We start from the raw sequence: 23,037 nt of genomic DNA, 5'->3' as shown, positions 1-23,037 counted from the left end.
CTCCTTCCCACCCCGGCTCCGAGAAGATGGTAGAGTCCACTTCCTTTTTTTAAAACTACAGGAGATCTCGCGATGGAGGGAGGTGAGCGCGGCTGGGCGTGGTGGTGTGTTCTGGGTGCGGGCGTGGGCGCAGGCGCGGCGTGGGCGGCGTGGGCCTCCTGGGCCTGGTGGTCAGTTAGCCGGGATGTCAGCGACGCAGCAGGTCCGTGTCGGCGCGGCGGAACGGGGAGCCGCGGGGCCGCTGCTCGGGCTCGAGGTCTGGGGTTTGGTGCTCAGTGCTTGTGCCTGCGGCGCGTGCCTGTGCCGGTCCTGGTATCTGGCCACCAGGAACTGTTCTCAGCGCTTCAGAGCGAATAACTCACTTAATCCGGAACCGTCATCTGAGATGTGGGCACTGGAGTCATACTGTCCGGGTGGGGATCACAGCTCTGCCACCTATTAGCTGTGTCTTTGGAGAAGTGACTTGTCTGCAAAAATGGCAATAATAACAGTAGCATCTCTGTTTACGGCTGCTTTACGGATTCAGGGAGAACAGTGCCTGGTCCCTAGCAGGCTCTGTTTGTTTGTATTATGTGTTTGTTAAAAAGGTTTGTTTGTATTTGTGTTTGTTAAAGAGATCACCGTTTTGCACGAATACTCCAGTAACTTGCCCAGAGTTACCCAGCTAGTAAGAAGCAAAATGGCCTTGCCTTGGGCTAAGAGTCCCACTCTGAAGCCCTGCATTGTGCTGCCTCTGAAAGATCTTTTCCTGGCAACCCTATCTAACTAAGGTCCTCTGAATCCCCTCTGCTGCTTTTTCCTCGGAGGACTTATTTATTATGGGTTTCCAGTCTCCCTGCACTCCACCTGCTGTAGAATAGGGACTTACCCTGCTGTATTATTCTTAGCCTTTATCGGCTGCTCAGATATTGAAATGAATGCGTGGGTTTAAACATTTAACCGTGGCCTGAAAGTTAAGAAGTGGCTTTGTCACTGGATGGTTGGTGGTGATCATTTAACCTCTCCTGATGCTTGGTCCACTTAAGTGATGCTCCGAGGACATTTTGGCTTCTGGTCTCAGTTCACTTTGGCTTGGCCAAGTCAGTGTTTCCTCATTCACAGTGATGAATCCTGTAATCCATTTGGTTCATTAGATTGTGCTGAAGTATAGGGAATGTCTAATGATGTCCCCTGTGCAGTTTATTTCCTGTCAAAACATGGAAAAAAAGTTTTTTTCTAATGTCAATACATTCTCTATTTCAAAAAGACACAAATGACGTTAGACCAGTACAAAAAAGGCTTCTTAAGGGACAAAATAATATACGTTAAAGGGACATAAAATATATGCTGTAGCTTTTCAGCCTGTATGTATATGCAAGTACATGGTGAACAGCCCTAAAATATTGTGACGTTCAAATATAAACCCCACTTTAAACAAACGGCAGGTCCCAATCCCCAAAAGGCCTGGCCTTTCTTCCTGGCCTTTTTCCTTTGGCTTGAACTTGGATAAGAACCCTGTACCTTTTTGTGCCTCTGTCACTGCCTGTAACTTTGGCTGACCCAAATGTGTCACTGAAAATTGAGATTTTCAACCATTATCAGAAGTCAGTCACTAGGCAAGCCTGGAGACGACAGAAGTTCACTTTTTTGGGTCATTTACTTTCAACTACTGGCTCCCTCCAAGTGCTCAAAAATAGCCAGTGGTCCCCACAGCTCTCATGTAAAGGGATGCTGCCATGTTCAAAAGAGCACATGTGACAGAAATCTTATGTCATTTATATGACAGTAAGTAGACTGAATCTAACATGTTCCATCCAGAGAATTAGACATTTGTAGAAGCAGTCTTGATTTTAGCTTTGAATCTTTAAGGATTGGTTTTCACTGATAAAAATCAATACATTTTTTACTGAACGGACATAGCAATATTTTGGATATATACATTGGATTTACACAGTAACTTCTTCAAAAACTCATGCAAATTTTTGTGACGTTGAAGGACTTTTGCAGGTCTAAAAACTTGACACAGAAGATTGAGTGATTTCATCAAGGGATACACTGCTGCCAGTGTTGACTTTTTTAAAAACACAAATACTGTAGTGCTTTTGCTCAGAAAGTTTCATCCCAGTGCATAAGAATAAAGTACATGTTTAACCTGAAGTTCAAGGGCTCCCCCGTCCTTCCTGTTTTATCTCCCACCCTGTGCTCATCAAACTGCTCTCCCGCCTTCCACGCCTTGGTTCCAAGGCGTCCGTCCTTCTTTTGAGAATGTCCCTTTTCTAATACAGGCATCCTTTGCTTTTTGAAAATGAACTTTACACCACTTTGCTTTTGTGAAAAGCCTACCTCAGCCCCTGTTTTCCCAAACTGAAAGGAGTCCAAAGAAGGTTTTTCTTTCATGACAGAAGGGGAAAAGGGAACGCAGCGTGCTGAGCTAGTTTTGCAGGGAGCTGTCCCGGCGGCAGTGTGCACCCCGGCAGCGGGAACAGCCCCGCCAGGCTCCTTCCCCAGGAACCACACTCAGCATCCAGCCGCCACAGCCCTGAACTGTGTCTGGGAGCATCCGTGCTTCACCTAGATTTCTTTTGCTTTAAGCCGTTTGGCTTACGAAAGATTTCATAGAAACACTCTGCTTTTGGACAGTGGGGGAAACCTGTACCCTCACGCTCCACTCAGATTCTGTTTCTGCCGACACCTTCCCGGTTCCATCATTGGGATCAGTCTTTCCTCCACCTCCTGTCGTATTCCCATGGCGTTTGGTACACGTTAGAGCATCTCTCACAACCTGTCTTGTAACTGCCTCCACTGGGCCCCCACCACTCACTCAGGCTGATGGGGGCCCTGAAGACCAGGAGTTCTTCATCACATTTTTTGCTGATTAAGTTGAAGGGCCCATGTGTACACAGGTGAAACAGTTTGGGTCATCTGACGCGTGTTGGTCTAATCAACTCCCTATTGGCTTATGCTGACTAGAGAAACAGTCCATCAACAGACAAATGGATAAACAAAATGTGGGCTATCCATACAGTGGAATATTAAATATTGGGCCATAAGAAGGAATAAAGTGCTGATACATGGTACAACATGGATGAATCTTGAGAACATTATGCTAGGTGAAAAGTCACTCACAAAAACCACGTGCTGTATGATTTCATTCATGAAAGTCTGCTTTCTTTAGAGACAGAAGGCAGATTTGTGGCTGCTTAGGGCCAGAGGGGGAGTGGGAGGATGGGGGGTGATGGCTAAAGCCTAAGGGGTTCCTTCCGGAAGTAATGAAAAAGTTCTGAATTTAACTATGGTGATGGTTGCACATATCTACATCTACTAAGAACCTTTGAATTGTACCCATCAAATGGGCAAATTGTATGATATGTGAATTACATCTCAATAAAGCTGGTAAAAATTATTGAGCCCTCCCGTGGTAGAATTGAGAGTAGTAATAATAGTGGCTAGTAGTCATCACTTTCTCTCTCGGGCTGTGCTAAGGGCTTTATATGCATTGTTTATTTAACTGACCCAGTAACTCTGTAAGGATAGTATTATTTTAGAATCTTACAAGCAAGGAAACTGAGCCTTAGCAACAACTTAACTAGTGCCACACAACCTGTTCAGTTCTGAGACTCCAGAGTTGTGTGGCTGGAATCTTCCTAACCACTGTCCTCTACAATTGGAATGCCTGCAGGAGGATTTTACACAAGGCATGACAGATGTGCCTTGACTTTAAAAATACAAAAATCAAACGCACTTCTATTAGCATGTAAGTTCCTCCATACGATGCTGAAAAGTATAAATGAGAATGTATTTAAAACTCTTGCTTTCTATCAAACACAATCACTTTCCTAAACTTTACTTTTACTTTACTTCCATCGCCTGCATCAGCAATAGACTTTTGTTGTTGTGTCTGAATTGGTTTTCCTCCCTGACACTAGTTGTAAAACTCACTTTAGGGGACCTCGGGCATCAACAACAAAGCTCCACCGAGCGGAAGATGCTGAGGTGGGTCAGCTCCTTCCCCCGCCCCCCCCCCAAGCAGTGACTCACAGCCGTGGGCCAGCTTCTGGTGTGTCCTGCGTCCACATTTGGACCTCACCACAGCTGTGACGGATTACCACATCTCCTGGGTATGGTAGGCGGAAATAGGTCCATGTGTGAATCCCCGGACCCTGCGAGGCCCTACCTGGGGAGCAAGTTGGCAGATGTGGTTAAGTTAAGGACCTTGACGTGGGGGAATTATCCTGGCTTGTCTGGGTGGGCCAGTGTGCTCACAAGGGGAGGATCCCTTTCCTATAAAGGAAAGGGGGCAGGGCTGTCAGAGGAGGTGTCGCGATGGAATCAGAGGTTGAGCGATGTGGGACCAGTGGCCGAGGCATGCGACTGGCCCATCCTACGCTAGAGCTTCCAGAAGGAACACAGCACAGCCAGCCTGTTTCAGACATCTGACCTCCAGAACTGTACGTTAATAAATGCGTGTTTTTATTCATTTATTTATTTTCACACACACACACACACACACACTGTATTTTATTTTTACAAGAGGTAAATAGACTGACACCAAGCATTGTAAATGGATGACCACAACAAAAGCAACAATGATTGCAATTACCACACACGAAACACACTCACACAGTGTCATAATATTGACATTCAGTCCAGTAATCCTCCACTGTAACAGCGCCTTTACTCTGCAGTGAACATTGATTGGTATATTTTTTGCCTCTGAGTCCTTGTTGGATTTTTTTTTTTAATTCAAACAGAAAGTCACAAAAATTATAATCATCCTCATCAGCTCTGCATGCTGTTTTAACCCACCAACTTTGTGGTAATTTCTTACAGCAGCAGCAGGAGACTAACCCAGTGGGCCTTTTGTATGGCTTACTAACGCCAAAACTATGAACACTAATGTCTTCGATGGATAAGACTCTGTTGTCGCCCCTCCTCTCACTCTCCTTTTTCCTACAGATTCTTGTGGTTTTGGTCTTAGCGCCTCAGTGAGATCGAGCGCTGGTTCAGGGCAGCGATGGTCTTGTTCCCTGTGGGGTTCAAGTGCTGGGCGCTGCTCTGAGTGCTATTCCCGTATCCCCTTGTTTCATCCTCCCAAGGATCCCATGATCCTCACCTTACAGAGGAGGAGACTGAGGTTCGGAGAGGTGAAGGGTCACAGCTCTTAGTGAGGGGCGGAGCCAGGGTCCTCACCTTGGCAGCCTCTGCAGCCGTGCCCTTCGCTCTGTGCTGTGCTCATCATTAATCCATTTAGAAATTAACTTCAAGTCAATTTCAGCTTAAAAAACTTGAGATCCTATTAGGAATATGTGCTAAAGGATAAAACTCAAGAGGAGGTTATGCCAGTTACCATTTGTTTCCTCTGTAATCAGTGACTAGAGTTTGCTTTATTCTGTACTTGTGATAGCATTGAAATGCTTATTTTATTTTCTGTTCTTTATGGATCTGCTTTAAAAATCTCCTTATTACCCTATTTAGTAAAACCTGAATTTTGTCTCCTCTGTTACTTCAGAATTGAATTTGTACAACTGGATTATTGATGCCTGACCAATTTTGATGTAGAATACTTTCATCCTCTCTGAAATAGGGTGATAATCAGACATTTTCATGCTTATTTCTTTATGGGGCTTTGTTCTGAACCATAAAAATATGGAGTACGTAGTTAATATTTGAATTAATGGATACTGATTCATAAAATACCAAATAGATTGGAACACATTGTTTTCTAAGGATGATGCCTAGAAAAAAAAATCAATATGTTGGAAAGAAAAGGTTTTAGTCTTCCATGAGTATTAAATAATTTTCTGTAAAACACTTTAGTTGCTGGACTCTAGAACTCATTGTGGAATTCTACATTTGTAATTCAAATTGTATTGAGCAAAATTATCCTTTAAAAAGCATGAGTTTATTTGTCAATAAGAATTGTAAAAAAAACCCCACTACATTGGATTTCCGATTTGGTGCTACATGTATCTTTTCTGCTTGCTCTCAATCCAGGGACACCCCCAGAAACACTTAAAGAAGAAAGGCAGTCAGTATGTGTTCCAGCTACAAGTCTTGAGGGCAGTAGTTTGAAGAAAAGCAACTGGGGGTTCTTACTTCCTGGCATTGTTGGGGGGACGCTGGTGGCCGTGTACGCCGTGGCCACACCGTTTATAACACCAGCCCTCCGAAGAATCTGTTTGCCTTTTGTACCTGCAACTGCAAAGCAGATTGAAAATGTTGTGAAAATGTTGCGATGCAGGAGAGGACCCCTGGTAGACATCGGTAGCGGCGACGGACGTATCGTGAGTTACGTGAAGATGTTTTAAGGTTTATGGTTTTTTAGGTTTTAAGGTTTAAAATTTGTTTCACATTTCTTGTGAGGCTTATGCAAAGACTTGCTAAATTGACAGCCTAATAAAGTAGTCATTTAATTTTGTGTTTGTTTGGCTGAACTTCTAAGCCCTCCAGCAGGATTTTGGAATTTATTTTTCTCAGATTTAACTTTTCTTAAAGGCGAAAGTGCACTGTAGATCTGCCAGGTAAAAAGGAACAATTAATTTGTAATTATGAAATTGTCCATTAAAAAACTTAGGCAGTAGAGGTGGCATAACCAGAAGAAACATGTTAAGTCATGTAGTTTGTTTTACATTTTTTTGCATCATAAATACTTCTACATTTACCTGTATTTATACAAGTATCATAATTCCTGTGTCGTAATATTGAGTTAAATAGGGAAGAGCCAAGGTGTTGAGCCCCACTTATCCAAAAATCAGACTTTCAGTGACTTCAGCTCATTGTGACCCCAGCTGGGAACCTATAAATAAAGACTCAAAGCCACTGACTGGCCAGCGGTGTCCCTCGCTGGGCAAGGTGGCACCATCTTTAGGCCTCTGCTCGGATGATGAGCAGAAAGTGAGGGTAGCAGAAGTATAGAAGTATAGGCTCGTGTTCTGGAAACATTTAGTGTGGAAACCAGCAGCGTACAGCACCTTTCACTGCCCCTGCTGACGTGGACCCTGCAGGTTCATGGTAGTGACCTGGAATAATCAGCAAGAGTGACTTGTTTTGAAGAAATCAGGAGATGGATATATTAACTAGGAGGACATTTTAAAATCCAGATATGAACGCTTTACATCTCTGGATGGTCTCTTTCTGGTTTCTAAGAAAATGGCAAAGGGGTGACACTGTAGTTACTTGGGAAATTGCTGTAGATGGGACAGTTCCTTCAGGGCTGCTCCCTTGAACTGTGGTGGCAAAACAGGGTGAGCAGAGACCCCAGCCCAGCCCACCGTCCCTCTCACCTTTGGAGGCCGGGGGCACTCGGCACTTGACTTTATTCTGGCTCATTCCATTTTGCTTTTACCTGTTGTCGATTTTGAGAGAACCATCTTTTTTTTTTTTGCAGTACGCGGGCCTCTCACTGTTTTGGCCTCTCCCGTTGCGGAGCACAGGCTCCGGACACGCAGGCTCAGCGGCCATGGCTCACGGGCCCAGCCGCTCCGCGGCATGTGGGATCTTCCCGGACTGGGGCACGAACCCGTGTCCCCTGCATCGGCAGGCGGACTCTCAACCACGACACCACCAGGGAAGCCCAGAGCTCCACCTTTAAATGGTGTCTTGAACAAACACCTTTTGATTGGATGTTTTATGATTATAGACCATAAATCGGAAGTTTTCGTATCATTTGACCATGTGAGTTGATGTTTTTCTTATTTTGAACATGGCCTCTCCCCACAGGTAATAGCAGCTGCAAAGGAAGGATTCACAGCTGTGGGTTATGAATTAAACCCCTGGCTCGTCTGGTACTCCAGATACTGCGCTCGGCGGGAAGGGGTGCAGGCATCGGCCAAATTTTACATCTCAGACTTGTGGAAGGTAAGTAAGGCAGAGGATGGTGCTAGGAAACTCCACCCCCAAACTTTATAATTCATGATCAGTATGACTGAAAACTGAAGATGTATTAAAAGAAGAAGAAATATAAGTGTATATTTCAGCATAATGAAATGTGAACATCTTTTAAATTGATACATTTTACAAGTCAACCCTACTTTAGAGTTGAAACTTCAGGTTATAACTTACAGGTCATGTGAATACTAACATTTTATTCACTCAATGAAAAAGTTCTCATTTCTGTTTATTATGCAGTGATAAGATTTGGGTCTCTTTTGGAAGTCTTATACATCGTAGTATAGGCATTAACTTGTTAATGTCATTCTTGATAAATAGTAGGTGTGTGTGTGTGTTTGTGTATGTATGTGTGTGTGTGTATGTGTGTGAGACTGTATGTTTATGTGAGTATATATATGTGTGTGTATGTATGTGTATATGTGTGTGTATATGTATGTATGTGAGACTGTGTATGTGCGTGTGAGTTTGTGTATGTGTGTGAGTGTGTGTCTTGAATGTATATATTTATGTGTGAGTGTGTACATGTGTGGTTTACGTGTGTGCGAGTGTGTGAGTGTGTGCATGTGTGTGAGTGTGTGTGTGTATGTGTATACATACCTAGAGAGAGACAGAGATGGTGCAGGAGAAAAGAAGGGATCCACCAACAATGCTGTCATGGTTCCCTCCTGTCTTCATAAAGCACAAGATACTTCCAAGTTTACTTGTTCTCTAAAAAGTGCCCTGTAATTTTGCTTTAGGAATGCTCCATAAAATGCTTTTTCTTAAATAAGAATTTCCCATTGTAATATTGTCATCAGTAGCTTATAAAAATTCACTCGAGTTTCGCTTGCATTGTTTTTATTCTGTATATACATAAGTGATCTCTCCATAGAGTAAATAAAACTTTCATTGGGCACTAAGAATTTTGACTGGCAAAGCACTTTTCCCCCCAGTTTTCCAACTAAAGACCATTTCATTGCATTTTTTACTTAGTATTTTAGAGAAGAGGAGGGGGACTAGAATTCTAAGGATGGCTCAACAGGAAAAACAGGTGGTTCTGAAATCCCTTGGGCTCTTGCTAAGCTCATCTGGTAGAGAGTGGAGTAGAAAGTGGGCTACCTGGATGGGCAACAGTGGTCACTGGATGAGTCACTGCCTTTCTGACAGTTGACCCCGGGCGGCCCTGCACGGAGTGGCTGTGAAGATGAGATGAGATAACTTACAGGAAACTTGTGGAAAACTGTAACAGATGAACTAACACGGGTGAAAGTGTGAACGTGGGAAATCTTAAAAAGGGCCACTCTTTGCAAAAACGCACTGTTGGGTGAAATGGGAAATTGCTACTCAGTTTGAAATAAAACTTAAGCTAACGTTTGGCCTTCAAAAATTAACCTGTGAATTGTTTTCTCCCTCCCCTTTAGGTCACTTTTTCGCAGTACTCAAACGTTGTTATCTTTGGTGTGCCCCAGATGGTGAGTATGCACTCTCCTGCCCCCTGCGTGTTTGGCTCTAGGTTATGAGGGGGCTTCCAGCCCGAACAGACCACCTCTCTCTGGCCTGCTCCCCCATGTGCAAAATGACAGCCTCCCGAGATTCTGAGGGAACATTGGATTTTAGATCATTGGTTTAACAAAGTACTTCAGGGCCCTAGAAGATTAATCATAAAAGATCCAGTCTGGTAGTTTAAAACTTTTGCTTCAGATAAAGGTCTCAGTGATCTACCTAAGCCCTAAAAATTCCAGTCTGAAAACGGCTTTATGAGCTCCTGGTGTCTAGTATGGGTGGATATTTTCACGTTCACCCACTTATATTCTGCTGAAATCACTTGGGAAAGTTAAGGGGATGTTCCCTTTGAGTTGATCATTCCTTGGATTTTGCAGTGAGATGATTTTCAGGGTGGATGAGCATTGACTAGTTTCAGTTGACCTCAGTTGACTGATTTGTATTGAACTCTGACTCTGTACTTTCACAAGTGAAAATGCTGCGGCATTAGACTGAAAATGATCCTAAATTTAGCCTTTGGAAAGGTGACCAGAATGGGATGCTTTCATTGTATTTGTTGGTTTACAGACCATAGTAAGAAATCCCCCTTCACGTTTCAAAGTATATAATTGTAGCCATAATAACCTTGGTAAAATTGCATGTTTGCCGAAATGCCACTGTATGACTGATATGGTTTTTAATTTAAAAAAGAAAGAAATTTACTTTTTTTGTTGTTATGCCTTCTTATTCATACCTTAATTTTTGTTTAAGATGTCTCAACACTGGAGAAGTTTTGTCTTACTGTTAGGACTTTCAGTGCGATGCCATTTTCTTTAAAAAGTCTATTTAGAAGTGCTTTTGTTAGATATTCTTGAAAGTGACAGGAGTTTATATGTTTGTAATTCTTAGCAAGCCTAAAATTAAGATGAAACCTCCGCATCTACACTTCTGTTACAGAAATGAAAAGAGGTAGAAAGGCCATGATCCCTGGTTATTAAAAAAAAAGAAAAAAAACTATTTAGGATCATAGAATTGCTATGGAATTTGATGGTTATTTTCTACTTATTGTGAAGTTTAGGCATTCTTTTGGAATAATTAGCATTTTGGGGCAAATAGCTTTAATTTGAAATCTGTACTTTCTAAACATAGAACGTTGATATTTATTCCTCGCTGTCTTGAGAGGCCCGGTGGTGGCTGCAGCAGCAGCTGTGGCCCAGTGGGGGGCAGCAGTGGCCTTTGCTGGGCTCTAGTTCCTTGTGCTTCTAACCACGTTTGTAGTCAGTTTTGGGAACTGTCCACTCAAGGGAAATAAGCGTCTGTTATTTTGAAGAATACTGTTATGATTATTGTCCATTCTTCTGTACACAGAGAAATCTTAAATAAGGAACTTGCAGCATTTCACTGTTCCCAGAAAAAGAGAGCAGGTGAAATACACGAAGCACCCACTTTCCCTGGAATAAGAGGGATTCAGCCAACCTGGACTCTTCCATGCAGGGGGATCGATCGGGGTGCAGGGCCCAGATGGCCTCTGTGGGTCTGGGGGCCCCGGTTTCCAGGTGGAGGGCCCTGCTTTCCCCCTTGTCAAGCTTTGCCTACGTGGAGGCAGTGAGCGGAGGGGAGTGCTCCCGGGGGACTCACGGGGTCGGGTCGGCCCTCTGTGGGTCGTGTGAGCGCTGGAAAGTTCTTCAACCTGTCTGGGCCCCATCATGCCATTTTCTGTTAATAGAATGCATTTCCCTGGCCAGTTTCCTGGCAGTGGCACGGTGGCTGGACAAAGCCAGCATGGCAGGAAAGGTTTCCAGTGGCAACTGAAGCACACGTAGGCCGGGAGAAGCCGGAGGACGCTTAGGGAGCTTCAGAGGTGGGGACCCTGGTGTTACACATCCGCACTCTGCTCCTGGTACCGGGCCGGTGCTTCGTAGCAGCTCTGTGCAGTGGTAGCTCAGATGAGAGCGGCCCTGACCTTTCATCCTGGTTGTGTGTCCAGCGTAGCAGGAGTGAGGGTGCCGGTGGGCCTGGCAGGCCAGTGCTAGGATGGTAAACAGCCGCACTTAACACAAGCTCATGCCCCAAGGGTGTCTTTTTGGAATGTGGGACAGATCCGTTGTGTCCTTGTTGAAAACCCTTCTGTGACTTCTTGCTACTTGAAAGCAGGGAGGGTAAGGCCCGGCCCTCCACCTGGCCCGAGTGGTCCTGCTTCCAACAGCCCTCTGCACGCCAGCTCCATCCTTCTCTTGGCCCTTAAACCGCACTGTGTGGGGCTGTGTGTGTCCTTCCCTCTGACTTCAGTGCCCCCAGCTCTGGGCCTGGTTAGGGAGCGTCTGCTCAGCACTTGCAGGTCGGATGTCTTTTCCTTCGAGGACCCGTCCCTGATCGCCCTGTGAGACAAGCCCCAGCACCCCCGACTTCCAGAGCCCTTTCCTCTCTCTGAGGACACATGGCCGCACGTTTCCTTGTGCGATGGCTTTGGTGCTGTCGGCCACGGGCACCGCACACTGTGAGCTCGGGAGCAGGGCGGGCCTGCCGTCTTCGCTGCCAGACCTCCAGCTCAGCAGCACCCGGCCCAGTGATGGCCCAGGAAACGTGTGTCAGACGAACGGATGAATATCGTATAAATATACCCATTAAGTACACTCTTCCAGTGGGCTGTTAAGTTTCGTAACTTCAAAGGATGACTCCTTTAATTTTAGTTATGAATCCTGTTATGACTTGATGAGTGAAAATACTGTCATCATGTTCTGATCAAGAAACATGATTCATGACCGAATCATTTATCATTCATTCATTCATTCAGCAAGTGTTTATTCAGGGCCCACTAAGCACCAGACCCTGTTCTGCTCACTTGGAATACTTTAGTGGATGAAAAAGAAAAACATCCTCGCCCCAAGGTATTTATATGCTAGTGGGGAGAGCAGATACTCAGTGAGATGTCTGTGTACTGACAGAATATGTCCTACGATAAAACGGGGTCAGTGCCGTCGGGCTAACTGAAGCGAGAGAGGGACGGGGCAGAGACTGTCCTGAAAAGGGGACCCGTGGAGGCGAGGGGGGAGCCGTGTGGCCGGGTGGTCGGGAAGAGCGGTCCAGGCAGAGGAACAGCCACTGCGAAGGCAGAGGCGCTGAGGGGTGTGTGCCTGCAGGTTCCAGGAGCAGCAGGGAGGTGGGCGGGAGGAGGGGAGTGGGGGAGAGGTGGGTTCCGAGAGGAGATAAGGGCTGGGCGGGAAGGACACAGGCTGCCATGGGGAGCAGACAGAGAGGAGCCAGGGGGGTCTGAGCTTTGGCAGGCATCCGGGCCGTCGATGGAGCAGCTGGTGAGAGGTGGTCCAATTCTGGATGCGTCGTGAGGAGAGAACCAACAGGGTGAGCAGGCAGATCCAGGTGGGGTCATGAGGGAGGGAGGAGCCCAGGGAGCCCCGAGGTGTTTGGCCTGAGCTGCTGGAGTTGGCTGAGCCCGGAAAGCTGTAGGCAGAGTGTGCAGGGGTGGGAGGGGAGACCAGGAATTCCACGTGGCCTGAGCAGTCTGGGACGCGTGTGGGTACATCAGGTGGGCGGCGGTGGACGCCAGGAGTCTGGGGCACGGGAGGGAGGGCTCGTGGGGCATTAGTGCCAGGAGTTGAAGCCGAGGAGTGGCTGAGCTCACCTGGGGAGGGGCCGGAGCCCTGTAAGGCCTGAGCCCAGGCCTCCAGCAAAGGACTGGAGAGGAGGGGGAGGGGAGGGGGAGGGGAGGGGAGGGAAGGGGGAGAGCGGGTGTGTGTGTGGGTTACTCCAGAAGCCAAGAGAAGCCTGTTCCAGGGAGGAGTGACCAAACAGCTCGGAGCTGCGGGTGTACTTCGCTAATGTGTCTTACGCCTTTGAGCTGGTTTCAACTAATGTTTTAAGTTTTGAAGATGTAATTAGAATACGATGAGTTCGTGTCCCTTTGAAACGTGTAATTGTATGAATAATTTTGAAGTTCATTAGGCGGACATGGCACATCACGGCTTCTCTTTGTGTATGATATCAAGACCCAGGTTTGTTGCATATTTATGTGTAATTTAGTCAGTTAATTTCTTATGATTGAAATAGTGCCTTTCATTTGTAGGTTTATCTTGACTTAGCATATGACAGTCATTTGGAAATAAAAGATCTGTAAAAGAGAAAAGAAGAATGGTAATGTGAATACATTTATAATTGTCCTTTCTATGAACAAAATTACCATAAGAAACGTCTGATATTTTGGAAAAACACACATTGTCCTATTCTTTGCTTATTTAATTTTTTCCTTCAAGGAACAAAACTTCCTTTTTTTAAAATTTTTTTTAAAAAGCAGTCTTTTACTAGCTGTTAAAAGAATGGAAATATTCCCTCCTTAATGGAATTTATTCTTTGTTATCTTGGTATTGATTCTAATGAAGAATTAGAATTCTGGCTCACTGCAGCCATAGGTCATGTAGAGGAGTTTTTCCAAACCTTTCTTTAAAGATATATAGGTGAGGAATAAAATTTTCCTAGAAGCCCTATTGGTTTGTTCATCTTGATTTAATTGGTTACTTTTGAAGGGAGTAGTTTTGGCTCAGATCTTGGTTTCTAAATATCACTTCTCACTCAGAGGAACCAGGAATGTTTGAGAAATGGCTGATCCCAGGGCTGAGGAAGGGAAGATACAAAAGCCTGGAACATTTTGTTGAGCCCAAATAGCAGGAGGTGCTCAGAATGTTTGATGGGGCACATCCACAGGAGAGAGAAGCCAGCTTGAGGGAGTTCCCAGTGGCCAAGCTGGGACAATTTGTGTGCTAGAATAAACAAGGACGATGGTGGGTTGTAACCCATTGAATGAAGTGAGAATCCAGGAGTTCACACTTACAGTGATGGAGAGACAGAGGGGAAAGCCATTCCTCGACGTTTTGACTGTCGATCTGGGAGGAAGGATGGAATTAGCAAATTGCCACTTTCAATCCTTACAGTAAAACTTGACTCAGGCAGAGTCATCAGGAATGCTGCATTGAGTGGGGGCAGCTGGATGAGTAACAGGACATTTGCATCTTCTCAAGGCGTCTCCCCGCAATTGCTTACCCATTGTACAGGAGCAGTAGTAACCACACTGGAGACACCAGAAAGCTCCTTGCCCGAGTGGTACGTCACCCTCAAAGCAGGAGGACCCCGTGGGCTCAGGACTGCGGAGCCCTGCGAAGTTCACAGCCCTGCTCGTGGGGCGTTGCCAAGGACGCACGCCCCAAGTCATCATGAGTGGGTGTCAGAGGGACGCCCGGTAAATAACTGGCCTGTGTTCTTTTTTTTTTTTTTTTTTTGCGGTACGCGGGCCTCTCACCACTGTGGCCTCTCCCGTTGCAGAGCACAGGCTCTGGACGCGCAGGCTCAGCAGCCATGGCTCACAGGCCCAGCCGCTCCACGGCATGTGGGATCTTTCCAGACCGGGGCACGAACCCGTGTCCCCTGCATCGGCAGGCGGACTCTCAACCACTGCACCACAAGGGAAGCCCTGGCCTGTGTTCCTAAAGGAGGTTATTGTCGTGAGAGACTAAAGGAGGCTGAGGAACCATTATAGCTCCATGCAGTGTGGGAGCCCGGCTGTGGGACAATGTGAAGGACATTACTGGGACATTTGACAAAATTGGGATGCTATTGGAATTATTATTACTGGAATACAATGTTAAATTTCCTGAATTTGATAATTGTGCTGGGTCTCTTTCTTAGAAAACACTGAAGTACCAAGGAGTAAAGGGCCATGTTGTATGCGACCTGTTCTCAAGTGGTTTAGAAAAAATGTTCAGAGAGAGGGGAAGAGAGCAATAAGACAAACTGTTAAAAATTGGTGAACCTGGGTAAAGGAATACAGGAGTTCTTTGCTCTATTCTTGCAACTTTTCTATAAATTTGAAATTATTCCAAAATAACAAATTAAAGGAATAAAGTAGAAAAGATGTTTGTAGGAGGTGAAGGTGGTAATATAATTTTAGAACCTGAAGATAAAATTTTAAGCAGCTGTTAATTTGCTGACGTAATTACAATGTCAGTACTCTTAGCAAGCAGTAAAACTCCTCCTTCACAGATAGATTAGTAATAAAATGATGCAAAAGTGATAAATAAGAGGATTTTATTTTTTATAAGTTATGTTGACTATCAAGAATTAATTATCAGTGTATTATGGATGCATTTTTAAAAACTATGAAATATTTCATCATATTTCAAGTTGGTAGAATGTGTATATTTTTTCATGGTCTAATTATACCATTTTTTGTTGATTTTAGGTGCTGTTGATTTTAAGATGTACCATTGCTGTTGGGAAAGAAAAAAAATGTTGCCAATTATAATTCTAAGACAATGTCAATTGTAAGATGTATCCTGATTTCAGACATGTTAAAAATGTGGAAAAAGATAAGTAATTGAGACAGGGTAGATTGAAATGTTTAGGTAGGTAAATAATTTAAGGCTGCTTCTCACATTAATTACTGCCACATCATGATTTTAGTCAGGAAAGTGGAACTCTGTGATACACATTTGCTATAAATGGCAAATTTTATAATTGATACTAGAATATTCTTATAACTGTTGTTCATGTGACTTCTGTATTTTAATGGATTATTTGATGATGTATTTATGCCCAGGAGTAATCTTTTTACAATCAGTAATTTTGCACAGGTTTTTTTCAGGGATGCAGATACAAAAGGACATTGAGAAATCATTTCCTCCGACTGCCCGCTCACTGAAATGATGGCTGTCATTCTCCACAGATGCTGCAGTTGGAGAAGAAGCTTGAGCTTGAACTTGAGGACGAGGCTAGAGTCATTGCTTGCCGGTTCCCCTTCCCACACTGGACCCCAGCCCAGGTCACGGGGGAGGGGATAGACACCGTGTGGGCCTACGATGCCAGTTCTTTCAGGAGAAGTAAGAAAAGGCCCTGAAGATCCGTGCATTTCCAGTTGATCATTCAAATATAAACTTTATCCAGAGAGTTTTCTGAAGTGTTGGGGGTCTTTGATTTTATGGAGACTTAAGGCTATGTCTTTAGCAAAGAGTATATTTTTCCTTGTTATGGAATGAGAAATTATGATTGCTTTCCTTAACTTTTGGAGAAAATAAACAGAAGTTGGGAACAGCAGGTAGATTTAAAGCCCCTTTCATGGTGTGTTCAAAACAAATGTGCTTACTGCTTTTCATGCACTCAGGTGTGTGAAAATATGGATGAGCTATGGTCATGCTGATGGGTGGGAGAGATGTCAGCAGCTTTTCACATTATAAAGAGCATGCTTTAATGCCACAGATGAGAAGAAACAATTTAAAAAGAGGGAATGCATTTGTAAATGTTTGCAATTTCCTGTAACTTTATTCACACTTGAGATTTATCTCTTTTTTTTCTGTACTTAGGTCAAAATTAATTTTCTAAAGGATTTAGAGATGTATTTATATATTTTCTTTTTAATTTTTTTAAAATTAATTAAGTTATTTATTTTTGGCTGCGTTGGGTCTTCGTTGCTGCACACAGGCTTTTCTCTAGTTGTGGCGAGCGGGGGCTACTCTTCGTTGTGATGCGTGAGCTTCTCATTGCGGTGGCTTTCCTTGTCGTGGAGCACGGGCTCTAGGCGTGCGGACTTCAGTAGTTGCAGCAGGCAGGCTCAGTAGTTGCGGCTCGCAGGCTCTAGAGCACAGGCTCAGTAGTTGTGGCGCACGGGCTTAGTTGCCCTGCAGCATGTGGGATCTTCCCGGACCAAGGATCGAACCCGTGTCCCCTGCATTGGCAGGCGGATTCTTAACTACTGCTCCACCAGAGAAGCCCAGTATTTATATTTTATAACACTTATTAAGAATAATTTGTTTCAAAGTTAGTGGACTACTGTATTTTGTTGAATCTAAGCTGTGTATGTGTGTGTATCTATAAATACACATTTTAACATGTCTGAAATTGTGATGTACCTTCCAGTTGGTGGTGTCTTATCACTGTAATTGGCAGTGCTGTACTTCATGATGTAGTTGTATGTCACCCACCATAGACAGAATCTCAGATATGATGAACTGTGGTATTCAGAGAAGACAGAAGGTGTAGCGGAGTAGTTGGTATGGATTTAATAGTAAAATAAACAGTCCTGAGCTTTGGTGTAAGCCAGACCTGGGTTCAGTTCCTGCTTCCTCATCAGCAGGGACCTTGGACAAGAGGCTTTCCCTTGGTTTCCTGAGCATCCCTGTCGTTGGGATAATGATACACTGAATAGGGGGCTGGGGACCGATCTGTAAAACTCATGGCACAAAGTCTGTGGCCTGTAAGTGGTGTTTGTTATTTTAGACACTAAAGAAAATCTTGTTCACAGAAGTTGCAGATTATGTCTGTTAGTCACTTCTTTATTTTATGAAAGCAGCCATTTATTTAATATTTCTCATTTATGAGAAGAGACTTGACTGATTTAGATAAAGACAAGTTAAGGAAAACCTCTGAATGTGAGTAGACATGCTTCACATATCTGAAAAATTAATATTGAATGGTGATTGAATAATCCTTGTGTGTCACGGAAAATAAACTCCCAATTATATACCTGAAACCTAAATACCAAACCATTTTAAGAGAGATTTGATATAAAGTGAGATGGTTTGCATCTTTAACTAAACGGATAAAAATATGATCAATTTGATGATCTTTATTTTAGTGAGAAACAACTGTGGACTCATTCATTCATTCAGCAAACTGTTATTGAGTGTCTGCTGTGTAATAAGCTTTTCCAATTCAATGGTTAATGACATGCAGATTCCTGAATCTTATGGGATTTGTGTTCTAGAAGAGAGACAAACAAACAGGTGAGTGAATGTTACTGTGTGTGAATTCTCTGGAAGAGGTAAACAGTGGGTGGTGTAGAGAGAAACTGGGGTGAGGGGCTGGGATGCTGGGGACATTTGTCAGGTTTTGAGCTGTCGCCATCCATCCGTTTCCCAATAGTCCCTGATTTCTTTATGAAGAACAAATTCTTTCCCACTGTGTGTAGTTTTGGTGTCTGCCCCTTGCTGCCACCTTCCATTCCAGCCAGACCTGTAACTCGGCTGGGTGCATCTGGAGAGGGACCTCTCATAGCTCCCTGCCGGGAGGGTGGGGTGGGCAGAGGCTGGGTTTTGTGGAACCTTGGAGGTATTCCATAATTTCCTAGGCATATTCCTGCTGGACTTGTAGAGGCATCAGGCTATCTGCGGAGTCATGTACGACTTAGCCGTTTTGGGGGTTTCCTCCTTTAGCTTCCTGAGAATTAGATGATGCTTGGCCATGTAACCTTAGAGAAAAACAGACCATTTCGTAGAAGTTCTGTGATTCATGGCATCTGCAGGGTCTTTAATTGATTTTTAGTTCCTAGGTTAAGGATGTTGATCAAATTTGCAAACAACACGAGGCATGGAATGAGAGCTGCTATATTTGATGTCAGAAATGGGATTCAAAAAATGTCTATACAGATTGAAATCAGAGGCAAGTGCTTACCTGATAAAATTTAAAGTTAAAAAAAACAGTAGAAAGACAGCTTAGGGGTCATGTAGCATAACAGGAGCCTTTGTGAACAGACCTGGAGGTTCCATTAACACTCAGGTGCTCAAAGACTTGAGCACATTTCCAACTGAACACATCTTTCTCTGGAAGCATGGTCCCAGGATCGCAATGCTTGTGTTCCCCAGGTGTGCCAGGTGGGCACCTCATCAGACCCTCAGCCAACTCTGGCATTCAGACTCCTCGAAATGCTTAGCTCCACCAACTGCACATGAAACCAAGTTTAGATGATGTAGGAAATGAGACTCTTCCACATACATTATTCACTATTGTTGGGAGATGGCATACACCAGGACAGGTGATAGCCAGAATAAAAAAAATGCAAGATTCCTGATATTTAAACCACGCAACTGGATACTACCCCACTGCCAAAGTACTTTCTCTGATGGCCATAATTATTAAAGACCTGTGAAGAATTCAGTGTCCTCAAGTCCAGGAGTCTTCTAAGCTTGTATTAGTATGTGTATTTCCTAGCTTAGCCCTTGCCGAGCACATTCCAGAAAAGACCTTGAAGCCATTGCAGAGCATACGACAGGAGTCTACTAAAGTCTCGACAGACAAGAAGCACATCCCTTGGTTGTGTGGTGTGGCTTGTTGCCCACCGCGGCCCTAGTGTGATCAGCCCTTTATTAAGATGTTGGAGTCGTGTGGGCCACGGTGGCGTATTCCTCACCTGGTCTGGACAGCAAAGTTTGCTGGCCCAGGCAGCAGGGGTGCCAGTAGACCAGCCAAGGAGGTGTGCAGACTCTGCTCCCTCCTGCCCGACAGCCATCTCCCCTCTCCTTGGTGACAGGCACCAGTTATCCAGGTGTCAGGCGTTGATGAGTTCAGGGAACGTGGGCCCTGCCCGTTGTCTGATCCCATCCCCTGGGCGTCAGGATGGGCTGTGGGCCAGTAATCCAGTTTCCCCCAGTGAGGTTGGAGGGTCCGTCCGCTGGGAACTTCGGGAAAGGTTTTGCGGCAGTAACACCTGAAGTTTTAGCAGCCATTTTGCAACCACTGGGGGAAAAATGAAGATGGAACCCAAGATGCTGAGGCTGGAGGAGCAGAAAGAAGGAAAGACTGGGTCTTTGATGATGCACTGAGTGGCTGAACCGACCTGGAGCCTCTGACTTCAAGACATCTTGTGCAGTGAAGTGATAAGACCATGTTGTTCTTAAGCTGTTTTTACGTGGGTGCTGTGTAATTTGCACCCTCAGCAGCCTGACGGAGACAGGAGGGTTGAGGTTGCATTGGGCCGAGAGGTGCCCGGCAATGTGAATGAGCCCACTCCCCCAGTCTGGAGGGCACTGGAAGAGGCAACACCTGCTAGAGAGGTTGGAAGGTGTGTCTGGAGTGTCGCAGAGAGACGGGGAGCTCCCAGGAGCAGGGAAGCCTGCTCCCAGAGTGGTGTTGGGAACTGTACCAAGTCAAGGGGGCTGTGAACTTGGACGTGGCCTTCACAGTGACATCCGAGGAGAGCATCCTGTCCTTGGGGACATGGGCAGGGATGAATAATAGCAGAGCCTCAGCTGTATCCCTGCCCCCAGGGAGTTTGGTAGGGGGAGAGATGATTTCTCAGTGTGGGAAAGGAATTAGAAAAAGGAAGAAATCACCTTGGACTGCCTTTCTTGACAGGTAGGGTTGCCAAGTAGAGGAGCTGTGTTATGGACCGCATGTTTGAGTCCCCCAAAATTCCTGTGTTGAAATCCTAACCCCCCACCACCACAGTGTGATGGTATCAGGAGGTGGGGCCTTTGCTTTAGGTCACGAGGGTGGGGCCCTCATCAACGGGATTAGTGCCATGATAAAAGAGATCCCCAGAGAGCTCCCTCACCCCTTCTACCACGTGAGGACACAGCGAGAAGAGGGACATCTATGAACGAGGGAGCAGGCCCCCACCAGACTCTGGATCAGCCAGCGCTTTGACCTTGGACTCCCCAGCCTCCAGAACTGTGAGAGGTAAATGCTTGGTGTTTAAGCCCCCCAATTAGAGCAGCCCTGGCTAAGACAAACTGGTACTTAGGAGAGCCATGCTTGGCACTACCCAGACTTGTCTGGGCCCTAGCCAGCATTCCCTTAGCTCTGACGAGGAAAGGAAGTTAAAGGGAGCCAAGCTTCAAGAGGACTCTCCCATGTGCCGGCTGCGAAGAGCAGGAAACCATCCCACTGACTTCATGGTCAGGATTGAATAGGCTCCAGAAGTTCTACTGGGCCGTTGGAAGGGTGTGGTTGGACCATGCTCGCAAAGGAGGCCTCCCCGGGAGGGGTCTCCTCTCCAGGTCTCCCCTCCAGGCTCACACGGGGGAAGCTTTTGGCAGTTTGTCCCTAAACTAACATGGGTGATATAAAGAACTAGAATTAGAAAAGGGAGCAGAAGAAACCGCATTGATAAGCAGAGTAACTTCTAGATGGTAAAGGGTCTTGAAAAGACATCCTAAGAGGCACAGAGTGGCTGTGATGTTTACCCTGGGTGAGAGACGGTTCGGAGGAAAGATCTTTCAGATTTTGAAGGGCTGCCAGGCAGCAGCAGAAAGGAAAGTGGTAACACGGCTGTGTGCCTGGGTTTCCATGCACTGGAACTGTCCCGTTCTCATCCTCAGGGTGGTGGCCCCGTCTTACTTTTCCTTTTTTTAACCAAGGGGGAGTGGTGTGTGTCATCATTAATTTGCTCAGTTACAACCTGACACGGAGGCGCAGGGTCTTACTACACTTGGCTGCTTCCCTGCAATTCGACCTGTTCTGTGGCTCTGGGGTGTGAACTGGGGTCATTGGGTGGGTGCCAGAGGGACGTGACGTTCACCCTCAGGATGAAGTACAGTCCTAATAAAGTCATTTAAAGTCAAAATGTGTTGCCTCTGGACCTGGTGAGTCCCTTGTCACTGAAGATGCTGGAGCAGAGGCTGGACAGCCACTTGGTGGGGATGTTGCCGAAGGGATCCTTCCACAAGCAGGCTGAGTCCTAAGACTTGAAATGATGATAAGTTTTCCCATCTTAGCAGGGCCGCCAACCTCCGGGGGTCTGGGAGGCATCACAGCAGCCTTCAGCGGTGAAGGCGAGTCACACAACTGCAGAACTCAGCATCCCCAAGCACGAGGAGGCTGTGATTTGCTAACAAGGTAGTTGAAGTACTGGAGTGCAGATGAGTGAAGAGAAACATATCAGGACTCCAGCTGAGAAATGTGTAGGACCAGAGAAGGAAGTTGGAATCTATAACCGCCCCCCCACAAGGGCTCAGCTGGAGAGAACACAGTTGTGTTCCCTGGGTCCTGATTAAACCAGGGGACTGTTTTTGAAGATTCTGGTGGAAAGAGGTCACTAACGGTGCCTCATCCCCTTCTGACACTGCCTCACCCATAAGCTTGTCCCCAGAGCAGCCTTCTGAGGACCAGAGGCCCCCGACCCTTCTCCAGTTTGTCGACCCAGGTTTGGACATCTGGTGTGGCTGGCAGATAGATGTGAGCTGAGCTACGGGATTCCGTGTTGAGAATTTTAACTGGGGAACAGAAGAATTGGGAAAAGCTTAGTGAAAGTTAAGGTTATGAAGTTGAGGCCAGAGGAACTTGGAGGGTGTGAGAGACGAGAGCCAGGTTTCTCTCTGGGTCAAGGGCTCCATGCAGGGGCCAGGCCATGGTGCTGGGCGCAGGGAGGGTGGGACCCCCTGCCAGGTGCCTGCCCCCACCCACCGGGCGGCAGGAGGACCTGTCACTGTCCCTGGAACGTCTCAGCTGCCTCCTCATCGGAAGAGTGTCCTCTTCCTTGAAGAGCTCCATTTAGGGACTAGGTTATTTTGGACGAATGAAAATACTACTCGTCATAGCAGGTATTAAACAGGAGGAGCTCTTTTTCCCCAAAGATGGTGCAGGTCATATACTTAAATGGAAACAGATGGATATTTGTATAAATGTAAGAAAATCTCCATCTAAATAACACAAAGTTTTTTGCTCAGATAGAAAACTTTAGTCGTCCAGGATCCTCTTGGGCAGGACTCCTCCCTTCGGAGTGAAGTGTTCCTGTAATAAGGACGCCTTACGGCTGTATTGGAATTGGTGCACTCGTGACCCAGTGGACTGATGCAAATGGAACATGAGCAACAAAAACCATGTGCCTTTTCCAGGTGAGGGAGATTAGATGTCTTACTCTTTCTCATTTAATATTATGGTGTGAACGTTACCCAGGAGGATGGATAAAACAGTAGCTCATCGATCACTAGG

General features: G+C 45.6%; 1 protein-coding gene across 2 annotated transcripts; it reads left to right on the top strand.

Moving 5' to 3' along the window:
- The first annotated feature begins 208 nt into the window (after positions 1 to 208).
- ATPSCKMT (ATP synthase c subunit lysine N-methyltransferase) lies at positions 209 to 17,879 on the top strand. Of its 2 annotated transcripts, XM_081231261.1 has the most exons (6): positions 209 to 413; positions 5,974 to 6,263; positions 7,699 to 7,836; positions 9,270 to 9,320; positions 15,578 to 15,659; positions 16,061 to 16,146. In XM_081231261.1, exons 1-5 carry the CDS (start codon positions 386 to 388, stop codon positions 15,638 to 15,640), a joined length of 570 nt encoding a protein of 189 aa, XP_081087387.1. In that variant the 5' UTR covers positions 209 to 385; the 3' UTR covers positions 15,641 to 15,659; positions 16,061 to 16,146. The 2 variants fall into 2 exon arrangements, with proteins under 2 accessions (XP_081087387.1, XP_081087386.1); XM_081231260.1 differs by lacking the exon at positions 15,578 to 15,659 and having other exon boundaries at positions 16,061 to 17,879.
- The last annotated feature ends 5,158 nt before the right edge of the window (positions 17,880 to 23,037 follow it).

This window comes from Mesoplodon bidens (assembly GCF_964165515.1).
Source record: "Mesoplodon bidens genome assembly, chromosome: 4".
Taxonomy (NCBI): Eukaryota; Metazoa; Chordata; class Mammalia; order Artiodactyla; family Ziphiidae; genus Mesoplodon; species Mesoplodon bidens.
The sequence above is the reverse complement of the archived record's forward strand: the minus strand, read 5'-3'. Positions and strand labels throughout refer to the sequence as shown.

Excerpts from the sequence above, each read along its gene's own strand:
- ATPSCKMT (XM_081231260.1), top strand. The coding sequence starts at position 386 with ATGTGGGCACTGGAGTCATACTGTCCGG. Across the intron at positions 414-5,973 it reads ACTGGAGTCATACTGTCCGG|GGACACCCCCAGAAACACTT; the intron begins GTGGGGATCACA and ends CTCTCAATCCAG. Across the intron at positions 7,837-9,269 it reads ACATCTCAGACTTGTGGAAG|GTCACTTTTTCGCAGTACTC; the intron begins GTAAGTAAGGCA and ends CCTCCCCTTTAG.